This window comes from Bactrocera tryoni, chromosome 1, assembly GCF_016617805.1.
Source record: "Bactrocera tryoni isolate S06 chromosome 1, CSIRO_BtryS06_freeze2, whole genome shotgun sequence".
Taxonomy (NCBI): domain Eukaryota; kingdom Metazoa; phylum Arthropoda; class Insecta; order Diptera; family Tephritidae; genus Bactrocera; species Bactrocera tryoni.
Window position 1 is genome coordinate 82048544 of NC_052499.1, and position 17573 is coordinate 82066116.

The 17573-nt window shown below is 37.7% G+C and overlaps 2 protein-coding genes across 2 annotated transcripts; one reads left to right on the top strand and one right to left on the bottom strand.

The window, feature by feature from the left end:
- Positions 1–11808: 11808 nt before the first annotated feature.
- On the bottom strand, positions 11809–12510 carry LOC120766699. Its single transcript, XM_040092347.1, has one exon. The coding sequence runs from the start codon at positions 12508–12510 to the stop codon at positions 11809–11811; it is 702 nt and encodes a 233-aa protein (XP_039948281.1).
- A 2146-nt stretch (positions 12511–14656) lies between these two features.
- On the top strand, positions 14657–15424 carry LOC120766698 (uncharacterized oxidoreductase TM_0325-like). The gene has a single exon (XM_040092346.1). The coding sequence runs from the start codon at positions 14657–14659 to the stop codon at positions 15422–15424; it is 768 nt and encodes a 255-aa protein (XP_039948280.1).
- The last annotated feature ends 2149 nt before the right edge of the window (positions 15425–17573 follow it).

Below are 17573 nucleotides of genomic sequence, written 5' to 3' on the forward strand. Positions count from 1 at the left end.
GACGTCAAACGGCGAGCGAAGTGCTCTAACAGCGGCGACAATGTATTCTTTTAACCTTGCGTTGACGGCAGCGCGTGTCAAGCACCGTTGCCCCGCCACCGTTTGCACTTACACCTCCACCACACACACACACACACACACACACCCACATGCACACACATCAAGTGCTGCTTATCAATATTTCAGCAGTTTCTTAACGTTTTTTCGTTGAGATTGCTGTCATTTTAAGGCAAATATTTCCATTTCGCTAACCAATGAAGCTTCTTGCTGCTTATATCCACCTAAAAGCAACAACAGCAAATTTTGAATGCAAAAAATGTACAACCACATAGAGATTACATATAAAGCTGTGAGTATTCTGCTTAAGGAAGTATACAGCTGTTTATGTATGTGCATGTGGTATATGTGCGGAGGAAGACACAATGACGTCGAGAGAAAAAGAGCAACTAAATAAGAAATTGCAATGTAATCAAAAACTCATTGTCACAACTGCTGACGCGCCGCGGCAAGGCTGTGGTCGCAAGTTGCTCTGTTCTTTTGTAGCTCGAACTGTCGTGACGGCGAGCATGGCTTAACTCTTGTGTGTGTAAGCGGACAATGAACGCCTTACTTTGCTAATATTGTATTAAAAATTCCAGTGCTTTATATGCTAGAAGCTTTGCTTAAAATATATTACTCTTCTTAGTTTCGCTATATAAAAGAAACGGGTTATTATTATTGGCAATTCATAATATAAGTCTAAACTTTTTTCATATATTTATATCAAGAACCCGATATTAAGAGAAATGGAGCGCAGGAATGCCATAAAATTACTGTTGGAGACTAAAAAAGTCTAAACTAAATAAGCAAACAATAATTTCTAAACAATAATTTCTCTTAATGAATCTGGTGTCTTTACTCTTAAAGGAAATATTGGGTAGTCGAAAAAGTCTTTTCGTATTTGGTCAATATACTTGTATGTAGTTGCAGTCGTATATCTCCAATACTACCAATCACGTTGTGTTCGAAAAATGAGACTTTGAACTTCATTTAACCAAACAGAATTAAATTCGGGGAAGTTGAAAGAAAAGTTACAGCTGTTCAAAAATTAGTGATATTAACGAAGAAATTCGCTATATTTAGAAATTTTTGTATAAAAAAAGGAAGAATGCCACGCAAGCCACCAATCAACTTTTTGAAGTTTACAAGGACTTTGCTGTATCAGTTCGTGTAGCACAACTATGGTCCGCTCGCTTTCGTTCTGGAAATTTCGAAGTGAAAGATGCACCTCGTTCTGCTCGACCTATCGCTGAAAAAGTCGATGAAATTATGGAAATATTGACTAGGATCGTCGCATAAGCAGCCACGACATCCCTAAATAACTTAACACTCATCATCAACCGGTTTTGAGCAATTTAAAAAAGGCTGGCTACAAAAAGGAGTTCTATGTTTGGGTATCAGAAGAATTGTCTAGGAAAAATTTAATGGACTGAATTAACATCTGCAATTCTTTGCTGAAACAAAGTGAAATCGAATCATTTCTGAAGCGAATGGTAACAGGAGACAAAAAATGGATCAAATACGACAATAATGTGTAAAAATGATCATGGTCCAGGCGTGGTGAAGCTCAACAAATGGTCGCAAAGCCAGGATTGACGGCTCGAAAGGTTATGCTGAGTGTTTGGTGGGATTGGTAAGGAGTCATCGAATATGAGCTGCTCCAGCCTGGTCCAACGATTGATTCTACATTTTACTGTCAACAAGTGATAAGATTGAAGCAAGCAATCGAAAAGAAAGGTTCAGAATTAATCAATGAAAAGAGCTTCGTCTTCCATCGTGATAACTCTAGACCACACACATTTTGATGATTCGTTAAAAACTATGAGAACTTGGCTGGGAAGTTGTGATGCATCCACCATATAGCCCTGACTTTGCACCATCAGACTACCATTTGTTTTGGTCAATGCAGAACACCCTTAGTGTAGTAACGTTGGCTTCCAGATAAGCCCTCTAAATATTCTACAACACTAAAATCTCATTTACTTTGACAAGTTTTTTTGAGAGGAATCTAATTTCTTTCTTTCAGGCAATTGAACATTTATTTTACCGTCTAAGAAAAAATTTAAATTTCCTTATTTATACAAAATGTGTACTGGCTTGCCGTCAAAGTTGCAAAACAATAAGTAATTGTAGGTAATTTAAATTATTATGTTCCTGTGAAGATACAGCTAAAATTTTGTAAATTAAATTATCATCGCCGGATTTGGAAAGTCGTAGTGTCGAGAAAAGACTTTTCAAAGTCTAACATGCTGGAGCTGACTAACCCGAAAGCTTGGACTGTACAGTGAAGTTGAGAGAGAAGTAGTTTTTTTTTTTACTTTTCTATCCATTGAAGTTTCATAGCTTAAGCAACCTTTGATTAAAAAATTTAGTCTTTTAGAAAACCTTAGACCTTCTATATATGTTTTAGAAACTTTTACTTTGTTGTAACTATTTGTTTTACATATTTTGAAAATAAAATACTGAACTTGTCAATCTTTCTATTTCATAATATGTATTTTCTCATAAACAGGTTAGAATTACTAGAACCTGTAACTCTAACCTCACTTAATCTGTTTCTCTTATTGAACATCCAAAGGTTAAAAATATTATTTGTGCGCGAATAGAAAGTAATGCAGCGTTATGCCATTGTATCGTGCTGCATTTATTAAAGGCGTGTGCCGCGCAAACACACACATTTGCATGCATACATATTTATTTATATTTATATATTATACACACAAACATACACATATATTTTTTTATGAATATGTGTGTTTGCCTGATGGCCTTTCAATGCTGCTGTAAATGGCAATGTGACTCGCGCCTGCTTCGTCGTCGCCCTATCCGCACAACAGCAATACTGTGTTGTTGTATAGTTTCGCCGATTTTGCGCGCTCTTATTGCGCTTTAATAACTTTTCGTAAAGTTGACTTTTGATAAAAAGAAAATACGCGCATAACGGCCAAATTATTTTACAACATGATTATGATTTTTAAAGACTACACAAACCACCCACACACAGGCACACGCACACACACATAGCCAGTGTGCGACGGCGAAACGGTGTCATGTTGTTGATTATTGTCATAACTGTGTTTAATGCCATAACCAAGCTCTAAGCTCCACCAGTCACACACATACGCAACACAAATTTAGCTGTACATTTATAACTCATCCCAAAAGTATGCAAGCATTTTGCTTGTGTAAGCTTTGTCCTGCCGCAGCTGTTGTCTGCTCCTTGCGAGCGCAAATAAAAACTTTGCAGCAAGATATGCCGTTTTTACGGTTATTATGAGTTTTTCTTTATAGCTTTAACTTTATTTAGGCTTTAAATAATAATTCATGGCACGACCACTTGGAAGTAACTTGATAAGCGAAGAGAATCTGCGCGCAGCAAACGAAAATAATGTGCACAACAGAAATGGTTTTAAAGGATTTTCATGCGCTAGTCACTTTAACGAATTTAATTAATTTTGCTACTTAGCTGGTGCATTGCTTGCGCTTATACCGATTAAGGCTTTGTGTTTATATAATTGTGAATTTCAAAATATTGAGTTTTTTGCATCTATATCGAATATTTTAGAATAGCTTCCGAAAATTTGATATATTATATGTAAGAATTTTTTTACATGCAATCGGCTGCCAAAATTTTAAAAAAATTTTCGAAACTCTGTTTTTAAAGTCGGAGAGGAAGATTTCTCTGAAACGATAGAACTGATCGACTTGAAATTTTCGCACGACCTTTCTAGACATACAAGTATTTGTCAGGTAATAATCGAAGGAACAATATTTTCTTACTCTTGGAACATGTTGCTACAGAGTATAATAACTTTTTCTCCCAACGGTTGCATGTTTTACTTAATAGATACATAGATCGGGTAGAACGAAAAAGTCTTTCCGTATATCTAATCAAACTTCAACTTATTTTTTTATATACATATGTATATAATTAAATTTCATGAACCTAATATGTACCATTTTGGTCGAACACTTTTTGCCATTTTTCCACTAGAGACATTATTCCATCAATGTAACACTTGTCTGGTTTCTCGGCGAAAAACTGCGACCAGTAATTTTCACAGGCTTCTCTTGAAGCCAACTTTACTCTATTAAGGGAGTTCTGCATTGACCGAAACAAATGGTAGTCCGATGGCGCAAGGTCAATGCTATATGGTGCATGCGTCAAAACTTCCCAGCCAAGCTCTCCCAGTTTTTGCCGGGTCATCAAAGATGTTTGTGTTCTAGCGTTGTCCTGATGGAAGACGAGGCCCTTTCTGTTGATCAGTTCTGGCCGTTTTTTTTCGATTGCTTGCTTCAATCTCATCAGTTGTTGACAGTAAAATGTAGAATCAATCGTTCGATCAGGCTGGAGCAGCTCATAGTGGATGATTACTTTCCAATCCTACAATCCCACCAAACACTCAGCATAATCTTTCGGGGCGAGCCTTTGCGACCATTTGTTGTGCTTCACCACGCTTGAACCATGGTCTTTTTCGCACATTTTTGTCATTTTTGATCCTCTTTTCGTCTCCTGTTTAATTTGCTACAGAAATGGTACGATTTCATTTCGTCTCAGCAAAGAATAGCAGAGTTAATTCGGTGCTTTGAATTTTTGACAGACAATTCATTTGGTACCCAAAAATTGAGCTTATTTTTGTAGCCAGATTTAAATGATCCAAACCCGTTTTATGATGAAAGTTCTTTAGCAATGCCATGGATGCTTCTATGACGGTCCTGGGCAATTTTTTCCATAATTTCATCTTTCACATCGAAATTTCTAGTACGAAAGCGAGCGAATCATTGTGGTGCTGCACGAACTGATACAGCATCATCTCCGTTAACTTCACAAATTTCATTGGTGGCTTGCGTGGCATTTTTCTCTTTTTTATACAAAATATTTGAAAATATAGCGAAATTTTTCAGAATTTTCACTCACTTTTGAACAGCTGTAACTTGTTCTCAACTTCCCCGAATTTTTTAATAAATGAAGCTGAAAAACTCATCTTTTCATTTATATGGTAAAACACAATGTGATTGGGAGCACTGGAGATACGAGGTGTGTTCAAAAAGTATCGCGAATTTTGTGTTTTTTCAAAAATTATTTATTTATTCATGAATATCTACTTTGTCCCCTTCAAAGTAATCCCCATGAGATATTATACACTTGTGCCAATGGTTTTTCCAATCTTCGAAGCACTTCAAAAATCATTTTTTTTATCTTCTTCAGCTCCTCCTTCGTCTTTATCTCGTCAAGAGCAGCGTAACGTCGTCCATTCATGGGCCTCTTCAGTTTAGGGAACAAGAAAAAGTCACAGGGGGCCAGATCTGGGGAATACGGTGGCTGCGGCATCATTAGTGTGTTGTTTTTGGCCATAAAGTCGCGCACAAGCAACGATGTGTGAGCAGGGGCGTTATAGTGGTGCAAAAGTTCAATTTTTGTTCTTCCGTGACCGTTCTTCTCTGTGGCAAGAACTCATGATGCACCACGCCCCTGCAATCGAAGAAAACTGTCAGCAAACTGTCGCGATACTTTTTGAACACACCTCGTATACGGCTGCAACGACATCTATTGACAAAATACGAAAATCCTTTTTCGACAACTTGATATATGTTTATATGATCAGGATGAGGCGGAAAGTTGAAATTCGGTTGACTGTCTGTCTGTCCGACTGTGCAAACTGTAACTTCAGTAAAACATTAGATATCTTGATGAAACTTGATACGAGCATTCCTTGGCAAAAAAGAAAGAGCGAGTGCGATGATGGGCGTAATGAAATATTCGGTTATACCCGAATGTAGCTAATCCTTATTTGTTAAAATAATTTTGAATTTTTAAATCACTCTGAATATAATTTTTCACAAAAAACTTTTTTATTGAATGGAATTGGAATTTTGTCAAAAATAAAAATTTTGACGAGTCCTTCTATCAAGGCCAATACCTCATTTCGCAGGTCCTCCTGGGGATCGGCTAAAGAATCAATGGAATTTAAAATGTTTAAAAATTGAAGAGTAACATCTACTTTTCGTGGGACAATTATTTAAACAGAAAAAATAAATTTTCGAACAAGATCGAGTTCTCGAAACTTTCAGTTTTCAGGCTGATTGCAAATCTTATTTGAAATGTTCCTAAAAATCTTGCTGAAAGGACCTCGTTTTGACTGGGTTTAATCTCAATTTGTTTTCCCTCCTTTCCTTCCAATATTTCTACTGTCACCCCAAACAATAGTATTGACAAATAAATTTAAATTAAAGCAACCACTTTAGCAGCAACCATTAAAGCAACGGCTCGCCACAACTCCAGAACCTTAAATACTTTCTGCGTGTAACAGTTTCAATGGCGTTGCATGTTTATTTGGATCTTTTGTAACATCTATATATCTATATCTTTTGTGCGATGTCTGCCACTGTTATGGCTGGTTACTGATCTCTCGGCTAGTTCGCTGGCACATTTTAATGTGTTTTGCACTTTTTTAGGCCATTTTTGTCGTTCGTCGTTTGCCGTTGAGTAGCGCGTAGATAACGGGCTAGAGCAGCAGCAACAGTAAAGCCGAATTTATAACTCGGCCATAACGGCGCATCGCGCAATAAAGCACTCACATAACGCCCGCAACACTTGCAGTTAAGTGACAGTTAAAGAAAAAACAACAACAAATAACCATTATGAACAAACCGTTTGCAAGGAAGCATAAGCAAAGGAAAAAAGTTTTATGTATTGCATGGATATTTCGGTGTTGGTCAGCGTTGATGACCAGCAAATAGAAGAAAACAGCGCAATTTATTTGCTTTAATTCCACATTTATATACACGTGCGTTTGTATGTATGTATGTATATAAAAATATTTTGGTGTTAAAGCTTTTTATTCATCAAAAATATTGAGTTACGTAGGATTCCTAATAAAATCAAAAATGCCCATGAATGAAAAAAAACTTGACACGCACAGTATCCGATGCTAAAAAGGCTCCTAAAGATATGAAATATGGATAATCTAACAAGCTGATGGATGATTATTTATTTCAAATAAGGCCAGCAAAATTAAATAATTAAAAAAAAATACTTTATCCAATAAGACTTCAACTTTTGAAGACTATCTGTCTTTATATCCAGATAACTCATTCCATTTAAGTTGTCAATTAGTCCTGAAGCACCTGTAAGAAACTCGTAGGTTTGCCTTTAGGTCTTCATTAACACAAGACTTAGTTCATCCAGTTCATCTTCAGTTTTAAAAAGTATGAAACAATAATGCCTTTGGCATGAAAGGGCGAGGCATAAAGCATCAATTGAAAAGTTCCCAGCCTGACACTTATATGGCACTAATAGAACTTAATCCATATGATTTAATTAGCTCTAACCTTCAGAAAGCGCATATAAATTTAACAGCCGTCGTCTCAGAAGTATATGAATTCGTTTGAAGGGCAAAATCGCCGAAAACGGCTTCAAAGAAAGTGCTGTTTCACCAAGATAATGCACCGTGTAACAAGTCAAAGAAAACCATGGCAATTCATGAATTGGGCTTCCGCCAACACCATCCCTCCAATTTCCAGTTCTGGTCCCCAGTGATCAATTCCTATTTCCAGAGCTCAAAAGAATGCTTGGTAGGAAGAAATTTTCGCCGAATGAAGAGGTGAACGCTGAAAGTGCGGCCTATTTTGAGACAAAGGACAAATCGTACTACAAAAATAGTATAGAAAAGTTTGATAAAAGAAAACGAATTTTGACAAAAATGTGTTTTACTATGGTAGGGCGAGGTCTTTTCAGTTGTTCCTTAAGACAGTTACTCTTTATGGATACAATGGATACTGAAAAATTTCCTCTGGATAATGTTTTTTAAGGAAGTTCACGAAGTGCGAAGGAGTAAATGTAAGTTAGGTAATGGTCCATTTATGGTAATGTGAAAGTTTTATCAACTTTTGTTAGTTATTCCTTTAAGAAACATAATATCTCTAATAAACATACTAACACAACGCATATACCGGATCGAATAAAGTATAATTTGTGTGGAATCTCGACAAGTGTGTGTTCTAATAAATTGTTCATCTAGCAAGGTCGGACCGTTGGAAAAAATGCATTTTGATAGGTTTACTCTTGGACATAAAGCAGGATTTTCAATTCACAAAGAAAATAGTTATTCGATCGGCAACATTTCCAGCTTATCAGTTCTTGTCCCATTCGGATGAAATTTTTGTCGATATAGAATAGATAGATTTAGATCTCCTTAATACTTAAATTCATAAGACTTTGGGTGCGGAAAAAATATGTTTCCTTGTGAAGAAGAGCAGGGGTGTTGTGATTGTTGCTTTATCGAACTAGTGCTGGGAAAAATCATTGCAGATGTCGAGTTTGAATCTTTTTATTAATTTTTGCATAAACTCGGCAGCTTCATAAATATTTTAAAACCCGTTCCTCTGTTTGTATTCAAGGAACTATGTTTTTGATGCACAATTATAGGTATAAGACTTTTCATATTATATATTACTAGTGGATGTGGCCATGCGTTGGTGTGGTATATATTTCATACTAATATTTATATAATAATCTATTCAATAAAGTGAAAATTTTATTATACGAATAAAGGCGAAAACATTTTTGTCGGTATAAGAATCGAGGGATTGTATTTGCGGTTTAATTTTGCATATGTTTATACAAATAAATTTCTTTTTATATATATAGATATATAGTAGAGTACATAAATCATGTGTCTTAAGAAACACGTATGCTTCATCTACACTTCAGGGCCTTAAAAAATCCAGCAGCATGATATCAACTACTTTACAAACATAAATATCTGTATGTGTGTAATATTTAAAAGTTCTTGTATTCCAAAATACTTATGTGAGTGTAGTGAAGCAACATATTTCCTACTTAACATTTGCTTTGTGTAATTACGGTACTTCCCTTGGTTAATGCTGGCGTTTAGTAACATTCATTCGTTCCTTCACGGCACCCCAACGCTTTGTGCTCCTTTCAGTGACGGTAAGTGCACGTTTTAAATGGCAATGGCGACGGCAGCGCCATCTGTCTTGACACATTGCAATGTTAAATAGATGATATTTTGTCAAACACGTTTGCTACGTGACTGAAAAATAAAAATTAGTCTGCTCGAGAACTCAATGCCGGGAAAATATTTGCAACTACTCGAGAGTGCACGACACTACAGATACACATACATATACTTATATACACATACAAATATATCGTACATGCAAACGTTCGTTCATACCTATTTACAGTTGTATGTTATGTGTAATAGAACTGAAAGCGATAAGGACTTCAAGTGGCGGAAGGAGCTGCAGCAACAGCTTCCTTGAAGCTTCCTAGGTGGATGCGTTGGTTTGTAGGTGATTCCGGTTACAGGTATAAGTGGTGCCAAAGATTTACACTCGCGTGTAATATTATTGATTGTGAGAGAAAAAATGGTGCGACAGCGAGCACACCTGTGAATAATACGCGGCAATGCGTACGTGCATGTCTAACACCCAATCCAACCCGACGCACCCTCGTCGTCTTCGCGTGGACTAAAAGTTTTTGTAAAAATGCAAAAAAGAGTGTGGAGTTACGTGTAAATGGGGACATCAGTTAGAAGCAATGGCAGACTTCTACCGATTGGTGGTTACAATTTTGTAAGAAATTTGTTGAAAATGAGTTTGATGGTCCCTCCGTGCTGGTGTTGGGGAACTTATGATGTTTAATGTGTACTCAATTCATATTTGTGTATCTGTCTCTGCGTGAGGTTACCCCCGTAAACTGAAGACAATTTCATATTTACTTATAGGGTGATTCAAGTAGAGGTACATTCTTCAATAGCCTCTTTTTGACAGATCAGGCATGAGTCATGCCAAGCTGTCATGTTATTTTTGTTCAGTATGTTTGGTATTTCTTCATGGAAAGACTACGCCTGAACAGTGTCTTTATAAATCGTTCAACTTTATTACAAAAATTCACTTTTTGTAAAAATTGTGTTTCGAGCGCTTCGCTCAAGTTATGGTCAACATAATGGGACTACCGAGTGTACTATTCGCAACACCATCACCCATCTTGAGACCCAGCATTCATTATTGGACACAAAGACCGTGGAGAGTCAATACAGCGCCGTTCATAGCAACTCGAACTGACGTATGGAACGACTTAGCGCATTTTTTGTCGAGATCTTAAATTGAGAGCGTACAAAATGCAGTTTTGTGCAAAGACTGAAGCCGACCGATTTTTCCAAGCGGCAGCGCTTCGCTCTATGGGCTCTTGAAGAGTTCCAAGAAGCTCCAACGTTTTCGAGCCAGATTTTGTTTGACGAAGAGATTGAAGAACTACCATTTCACCTAGAGAAAACAATGGTTTGGTGTGGTTTGTGGGATGGTGGAATCATAGTTTTTCAAAAATGATACCGGTGAGAACATAACCGTCAATGACGACCGTTTTCATGCCATGGTAACCAACTATTTGATGTCTGATATTGAAGTCTCATGATCTCGGCGACTTTGGTTTCAACAAGGTAATTGCATTTATTAAGAGAAAACTTCGGTGAGCAGATGATTTCCCGGTTTATTCCGGTCTCTCGGCCACCAATATCGTGTGATATCCCACCGTTAGACTTTGTCCTCTGCGGATATATATAGTCTAAAGTTTATACGGATAGTCCCTTTTCGTTTTTGGCATTCGGAGCCAAAAATCATGCGTGTCAATCGGCAGTCACCAGTCGAAATGCTCGAACGAGTCATCAAAAATTGAACTCAAGGGATGGACCGTCGGAGACCTAACTGCGGCCAACATTTGAAAGAGATAACCTTCAAAAAATAAGTGCCAAAGAATGTTCTTTGAAACGATAATATACATTCCCCATTAGATTTGAAGTTTCTGAAATTTCATCCTTTCAAAATGGATCATCCTTTAGTTTATTCCCAGCAAAAATATAAAATGATTATGATTTGTTTCAAGTGCACGAACCACCCTAAAACCAATATATACTTACGCGCACATATTATTTACGATGTACCAACAATCAGGTGGCTCTGTGTTTCGATTTCGTTTCTTTTATTTATTTACTTTCGTTTTTTTGGCTGAATGAAAAAGACATAATCATATGAAAAGTGACAGGATCACGAAGCAGTGTCTGTGTACGAATGGATGGCTGTCTTCGCAGCGCACGAAATTCGGGAAGAAAGTGATTGAAATGGAAAGGTCAGAATAATAAATGGTGGTAATTGCGATGATACGAATGAGAAATAAATGCACTGTCTGTCATAGTAGTGGCGATAATTAAAGTCACCTGTTAAAGAAAATTGTGTTGTGAATAATAAATAAAGTTTAACGTTTAATAAAATATAAAATTATATTTTATTGCGGTTGGTGACTTGTTGATGGATGAAGTAGTGGTGTTAAAGTGCGGTTTTAAATATTATTCAAATAAGAAATGGCCTCGGTTGCTCACCTAAGTAACTTCGAAATAGCCGTAATCAAGCAAAAGGAGTTAGACTTTTAGAAGACTGCTGTTTTGAAGAAGCTGCTTATGATGGTCTTCCAAGGTCGGTTTGCAGGATTCTACAGTTATCGAGCAAAGGCACAGACCAAAGTAAAAATTGGGCCTAGAACGTATGTTTAGTAGAGACACTCGTAAAAGTGCCAAAAAAATCCGATAAATTAGACCTGACCAAAGCAAATATAGACAATTCACTTATATTTTGAATTTAAACTTTATTATTTTTATATATTAGTCAACAAAGCATAACAATGGCGGTCGTTTTATCACATTTCGGAGTCTTTTAGATAATCTCTATCTATTATTCGCCATTTCCACATTAAACACGAATAATCGAGGAAGGCAAGTAGGTAGCACCCGGTGCGCTTGCAATACGTGGTGCTTGACGAGTAGCCTCAGAAGCAAAGTTGTGAACAGGAGCCACGCCACCATCGTGCGATTGAGAGTTGCCACCCAATTGATCGTATTGTGATTGAATAGCGCGTTGAGCATTGGCAGCATCCTCTGGTGTACGGTACTTGACGAAGTGCACCTCTGGCTTATGACCTGTAAAGTCGTGTTGAGACTGCAATTTGTTGGCCAAATCACCCAAGTCGGCTTGTTTTTGTAGAACATAGATGGCGGTCTTCTGTTCGGCAGCGTGTCTGGCAAGATTGAGGGCGGCGTTCTCCAAACCATTATTTTCGGGTCCCTTAACGAAAATAACACGCAGATTCTTCTTCAATGCAGCTTCCAGTTGTTCGCTGCCGGCGGGCTCAATGAAATCATCTTCATCAGCGGTGTAGGTGTAGAACTCCTTGTCGAATTCAGCGGCGGGTGCGGAGTAAGAAGGTGAGACTTGTGTGGCGGCACCATAATTGCCACCTGGTCCACCATAACTGCCAACTCCACCAAGTCCACCACTGCTGCCACCTGGTGCAAACGAGAGACCGGCGTCTGAGTGTCCTTCCCGGCGATAGTTGTAGCCCAAGTTGTCAGCACAGGCAACGGCGAATAAACAGAGGACGATGAAGGCACGCATCTTTTTCTATGAATACTTAGGATTGGATATGGAAAAACGCGTATTTTTTTGGCGCTAAGCTAGACGTGTGGCAGATAAGACACAGAAATGTTGAAGTTTGGAATGATTTCCTCTCCACAGCGCACGAACTTTTATACAAATTGCAGATCTTGTTGCGAATGCCAAAAACTAATATGTCACTCGAGTGCATTCAAATGCAGCAATTTATTGTTAATTTATGGATTTTTATTTGCAGTGATTTTTCTTCAGTGCACATTGTGCGAAATTGCAACCTCATCGACATACTAGACGGAATATGATTGCGAATTTGCTTGGAGACAATACGCGGCTGTCAATATTGCGATTATAAATTGGATTTCTATGCAAATGAACTAAGCGCCACTAGCTATTCAGCCATGTTGCGAAATATTTTCAAGTCTATATATATACATATATATTTTAAGCCATAAGGCATTGCTTTGGCATTTTACTCGAATTAATCACCAAAAACTAACAATAAAGTGTGAATTAGCGATTGTTTAATATGTTAAGAGACTGCTCCTAATGAAGCATTATATGTTATACAAAAATAAATCGAAAGTATTTATGACGCCAAGAATGGCCATAAAAACCAAAATAATACACAACAAGTTCAAATTGTTTAAAGTAAAGTCTACCGCATAACATAGAATAGAATAATAACATAGAATAGAATAGTGTTCTGGTTTTGCTAGTTGAGCTTTAATTATGGATCAATGCTGCTTGACGACAAGCATGAATATGATTATGTAATGAGGCGAAACCTTAACTTAATCAAATAAGTATTGTTTCCATATAAATTTTGATCCATTTCGAGGTTTCCTACTTTTTTTAAGGAACAACACAGAAACTTCAAACTTAATGAGGAACTTTTATTATCATTCGATAGAATCTTCTTTGGCATTTAATTTTTTAAGATTATCTCTTTCAAACGTTGGCCGCGGCTACGTCGAAGTTGGTCTATCCATTGAGTTCATTTTTCGATGATTCGTTCGAGCATTTCGACTGGTAACGGGCGAATGACACGCATGATGTTTTGCTCCAGGGCTTGAACCGAAACGACATTGTCCGCATACACTTTAGACTTAACACATCCCCATAGTAATAAGCTAACGGTGGAATCTTGGTGGTCAATTGACCGGCTCAAAACGTGAAATCATCTGCTCACCGTAGTAATCTCCCAATACATCCATTGATTGATGCGATGTATGGGAATTGGCGCCGTCTTGTTGAAACCAAATGTCGCCGAGATCACGAGCTTCAAATTTAGTTATTATGGCGCCGAAATTGAATTTGAATTTGAAGAAATAGGGACCGTTGCTTCCTCCGGTTCACAAACCACACCAAACAGTTGCTTTTCCTTGATGAAATGACAAATCCTGAATCTCTTCAGATTGCTATTCGTCTCAAATGCGGCAATTTTGCTTATTTATATGTATACCAATTGAGCCAGAAATGGGACTCATCGCTGAAAAAAATTTGGCTCGAAAGCGTCGTATATTCTTCGAACTTTTCAAGAGGCCGAGCGGCTTCAGTTCTTGCACACATTGTATTTTGTATACTATCAAGTTAAGATCTCGACGTAAACCAAGTCGTTCCCTACGTTAGCCCGAGTTGCTGCGAACAGCGCTGAATTTACTCTACACGGTCTTCGTTTACACACTCAGCGACGGCTGCTATATTGTCTTCACTGTTATCCAATAATGAATACTAGCTAGGTGATGGTGTTGCGAATAGTACGCTCAAGAGGCCGATTATGTTGACCATAAGTTGAACGAAACGCCGAAATACATTCTGAAATTCTGATTCGTGAAACTGATTGATCAAAATGTAGTCCTTACATGGAAAAATTTCCAAAATTATAGATGGAAAGATTAATTCTCGAAATTTGGTATAGATTAGTGACCAAGGTTGCAATAGAAGCTTTTATCTGGGACCCATTCGAGCTAACAAAATTAAAAACAAGTAAAAAGAAAACTCTTCACAAAAAAGTAACGACTTTGGTCTATATAAATTATAACGGCAACCCTGAACACAACAAAAAAGTTACTAAGCTTAGTGACTGGTACCAAACAGGTTCGATAGTGAAGTTCAGTTTTACTTTCATCGTGTAGTCGAATAGATCGCAATGAGTTTGGTTGGCAAAGTCGTTATTGTAACAGGAGCGAGTTCGGGCATTGGTGCTACCACGGCGGAGGCCTTTGCCAAACAAGGTGCCAAAGTGGTGCTCGTCGGACGAAATGAACCAAATTTGAAAGCAGCTGAAACGGTCTGTAAAGCAGCGAACAGTAAAGCGGAACTTTTATCAATCACCGCTGATGTCACAGTGGATGCGGAACGCATTATAAGCTCTACAATTGAACGCTTCGGTCAACTGGATGTTTTGGTTAACAATGCTGGTATTTTTGAAATTGGCAACATTTTGGATATTGATGTCGACCAATTTGATCGTGTTTTCAATACAAATTTGCGTTCCGTCTTTCTTTTAACTAAATTGGCCTCACCACACTTGATCAAGAGCCAAGGTAATATCGTGAATGTCTCCAGCGTCGCGGGTTTGCGTTCTATACGTGATGTTTCCACCTATTGTGCCTCAAAGGCAGCACTCGATCAATTCACTAGATGTATCGCCTTGGATTTGGCGCCGAAAAATGTCCGCGTAAATTCTGTTAATCCGGGTGTTATTGTGACTGATATTCACAGACGTATGGGTTTATCGCCGCAAGAACTTGATGACTTCTACTCACGCTGTAAGGAAACACATCCACTTGGTCGTAGCGGGGAACCAAAGGAAGTGGCCGATGCTATTATTTTCCTTGCTAGTGACAGCTCTAGCTTCATAACGGGAGCAACTCTGCCCATCGACGGTGGTAAACATGCCGTTTGCTCTATTTAAATGGTCATTGTAATGCCTTTCTTTAATATTTGCAAATAAATGTGAAATGCACATATCAAAATTTATTTATATATTTTTTTATAATTTTTTATTTATAATTTTTTTATTTTAAAATTTCTTCTTTCTGAATGTGATGATATGTATCTCATCAAAATATAAACTTAGTTGATTGATAAAATATATTTATATGTTATAAGAAATGACAATATCTGTAGTCGAAAAGGAAGTTCTAAGAACACAACACATTCCCAATAGTTGGTGGTTATATGGGACTTACATACTATATAGTATGTTTAATTTTTCTCATAACCTCTTAACTTTATTTTTCAACCTCCAAATTGAGACGTGTTCAAAAGGTTTTTCAATTTGTTATAACTTCTTTTTCATAATCTTGCAACATGTTTGTTTACCTAGCGGTCTGTTTTTAGGGATTTTGAGGATTTTTCTCAACGACCAGTAAAAAGATGGAGCTTGAAATTTATTATCATTACATAGACAGTACAAATATACATTTTCAGCTGAAAAGATTGTGTAGAGCATGAGTTACAGGGTTTTGAACGCCTCAAAAAAATTGGCTAGCACTTCCTTCCAGCTTCAGGCTGTTTGGCTTATTTGAAACATTAAAAACTACTTACAATATGTGTATGTCGAAGTACAAAATAAGTCACCTTAGCTAAAGAAGCCATCGTTTATGAGAGAAGTCGTCGACGCATTTTTTTCAGATCCATGACCTCATTCTCTATGCTAAGCGAAACGATGCTACACTGTCCCCAATTAGTCACGTAAGATGAAATATTGACAAATTATAGCATAAATGAGTTTAAAGTTGGCTGAGCAGAAAACGGAAGTCTTGCTCATAAACACAAGGAGTGTGCAAGAAAGGGTATCACTCACCACAGGACAATACGACAGCCGTAGCTGAAGTATCTGGAAGTAATATTCGATTCTAAATTAAAAATTAAGAAAACCTGGCGTATACTTCGGGTGAAGCAAACAAAATATATAGTGCTCTATCAAGAATTATGGCCACTAGGAGCTGCGTGCGTTCCAGCCGACGAGCTTTAAACAAAAGCAATGAGTTCAGTAATACTGTACGCAGCACCAAAACGGATACAGGTACTAGATATAAAAGCATATGCAAAACAAATAAATGCTGTGCATACAGGAAGGCTCAATGCTATCCGAGTACCAAGTGCTTTTCTGACGATATCTAGCGACTCTGCTGAAGTTCTAGCTGGTATGCCGCCCATTGACATCCAGGGAGACGAATTTCCGCGATTGAACCAGGAGAGAACTAAAAGCTTCACATTGTGGCAGCAACGGTGGCAAACCTCAACCAAAGAGCGATGGTTACATATACTAATCCCATACATCCATTCGTGGATAGATACACAACATGGGTACCTACAAGGTGGGTTCCAAAGTAAACAGGACTTTTTGAATCTAGCGTCTCCTAGTGGTTAGAATCTGCTATCTTTATCGATTGTCCAATTTCATGACATTTCATTGATTGGAAGCGAAGTTATTGCGTTTTAAGTGTCAGTATGTTTTTGTTATCGTTGCGAAAATGAGCTTCGAACAAAGAGCCAACATTAAAATTTGTTTTCAAAATGGTAAATCTTTTACCGAAACGTTTCAATTGATAAAACAAGTTTGTGGCGATGATTGTTGTCCCATAGCAGAGTGCACGAGTAGTTTCAACGTTTTCAAAGTGGTCGTGAGGACATAAATGACGATCAACATGTGGGCCAATCAAAATCTGTGATCACCGGAATTCCATCGAAACTGTGCTTGAATTGATCAAAAATCAGCCGAAATCATCATTGAAATTCATGGAAATAGAATTGAACATCTCCAAAACATCTTTTGACGGAACATTTGGGCTTACGAAAGGTGTGTGCATGGTTTGTTCCGCACAAATTGGCTGGCGACCAAAAATTGCTCAAAATCCAACATTTGAAGGACGATTATTTGACCAAAAACCACATTTTAACCATTAACAACTCCAAGCTATCACTTGGCATGGCACCGTGCGACTTCTTTCTTTTCGGAAAAATGCATTTGCCCATGAAAAGAAAGCGTTATGCAGACGTAGAGGCCATTCAAAAGGCTTGCACCGACATACTGGCAGCCATACCGCCCAATGAGC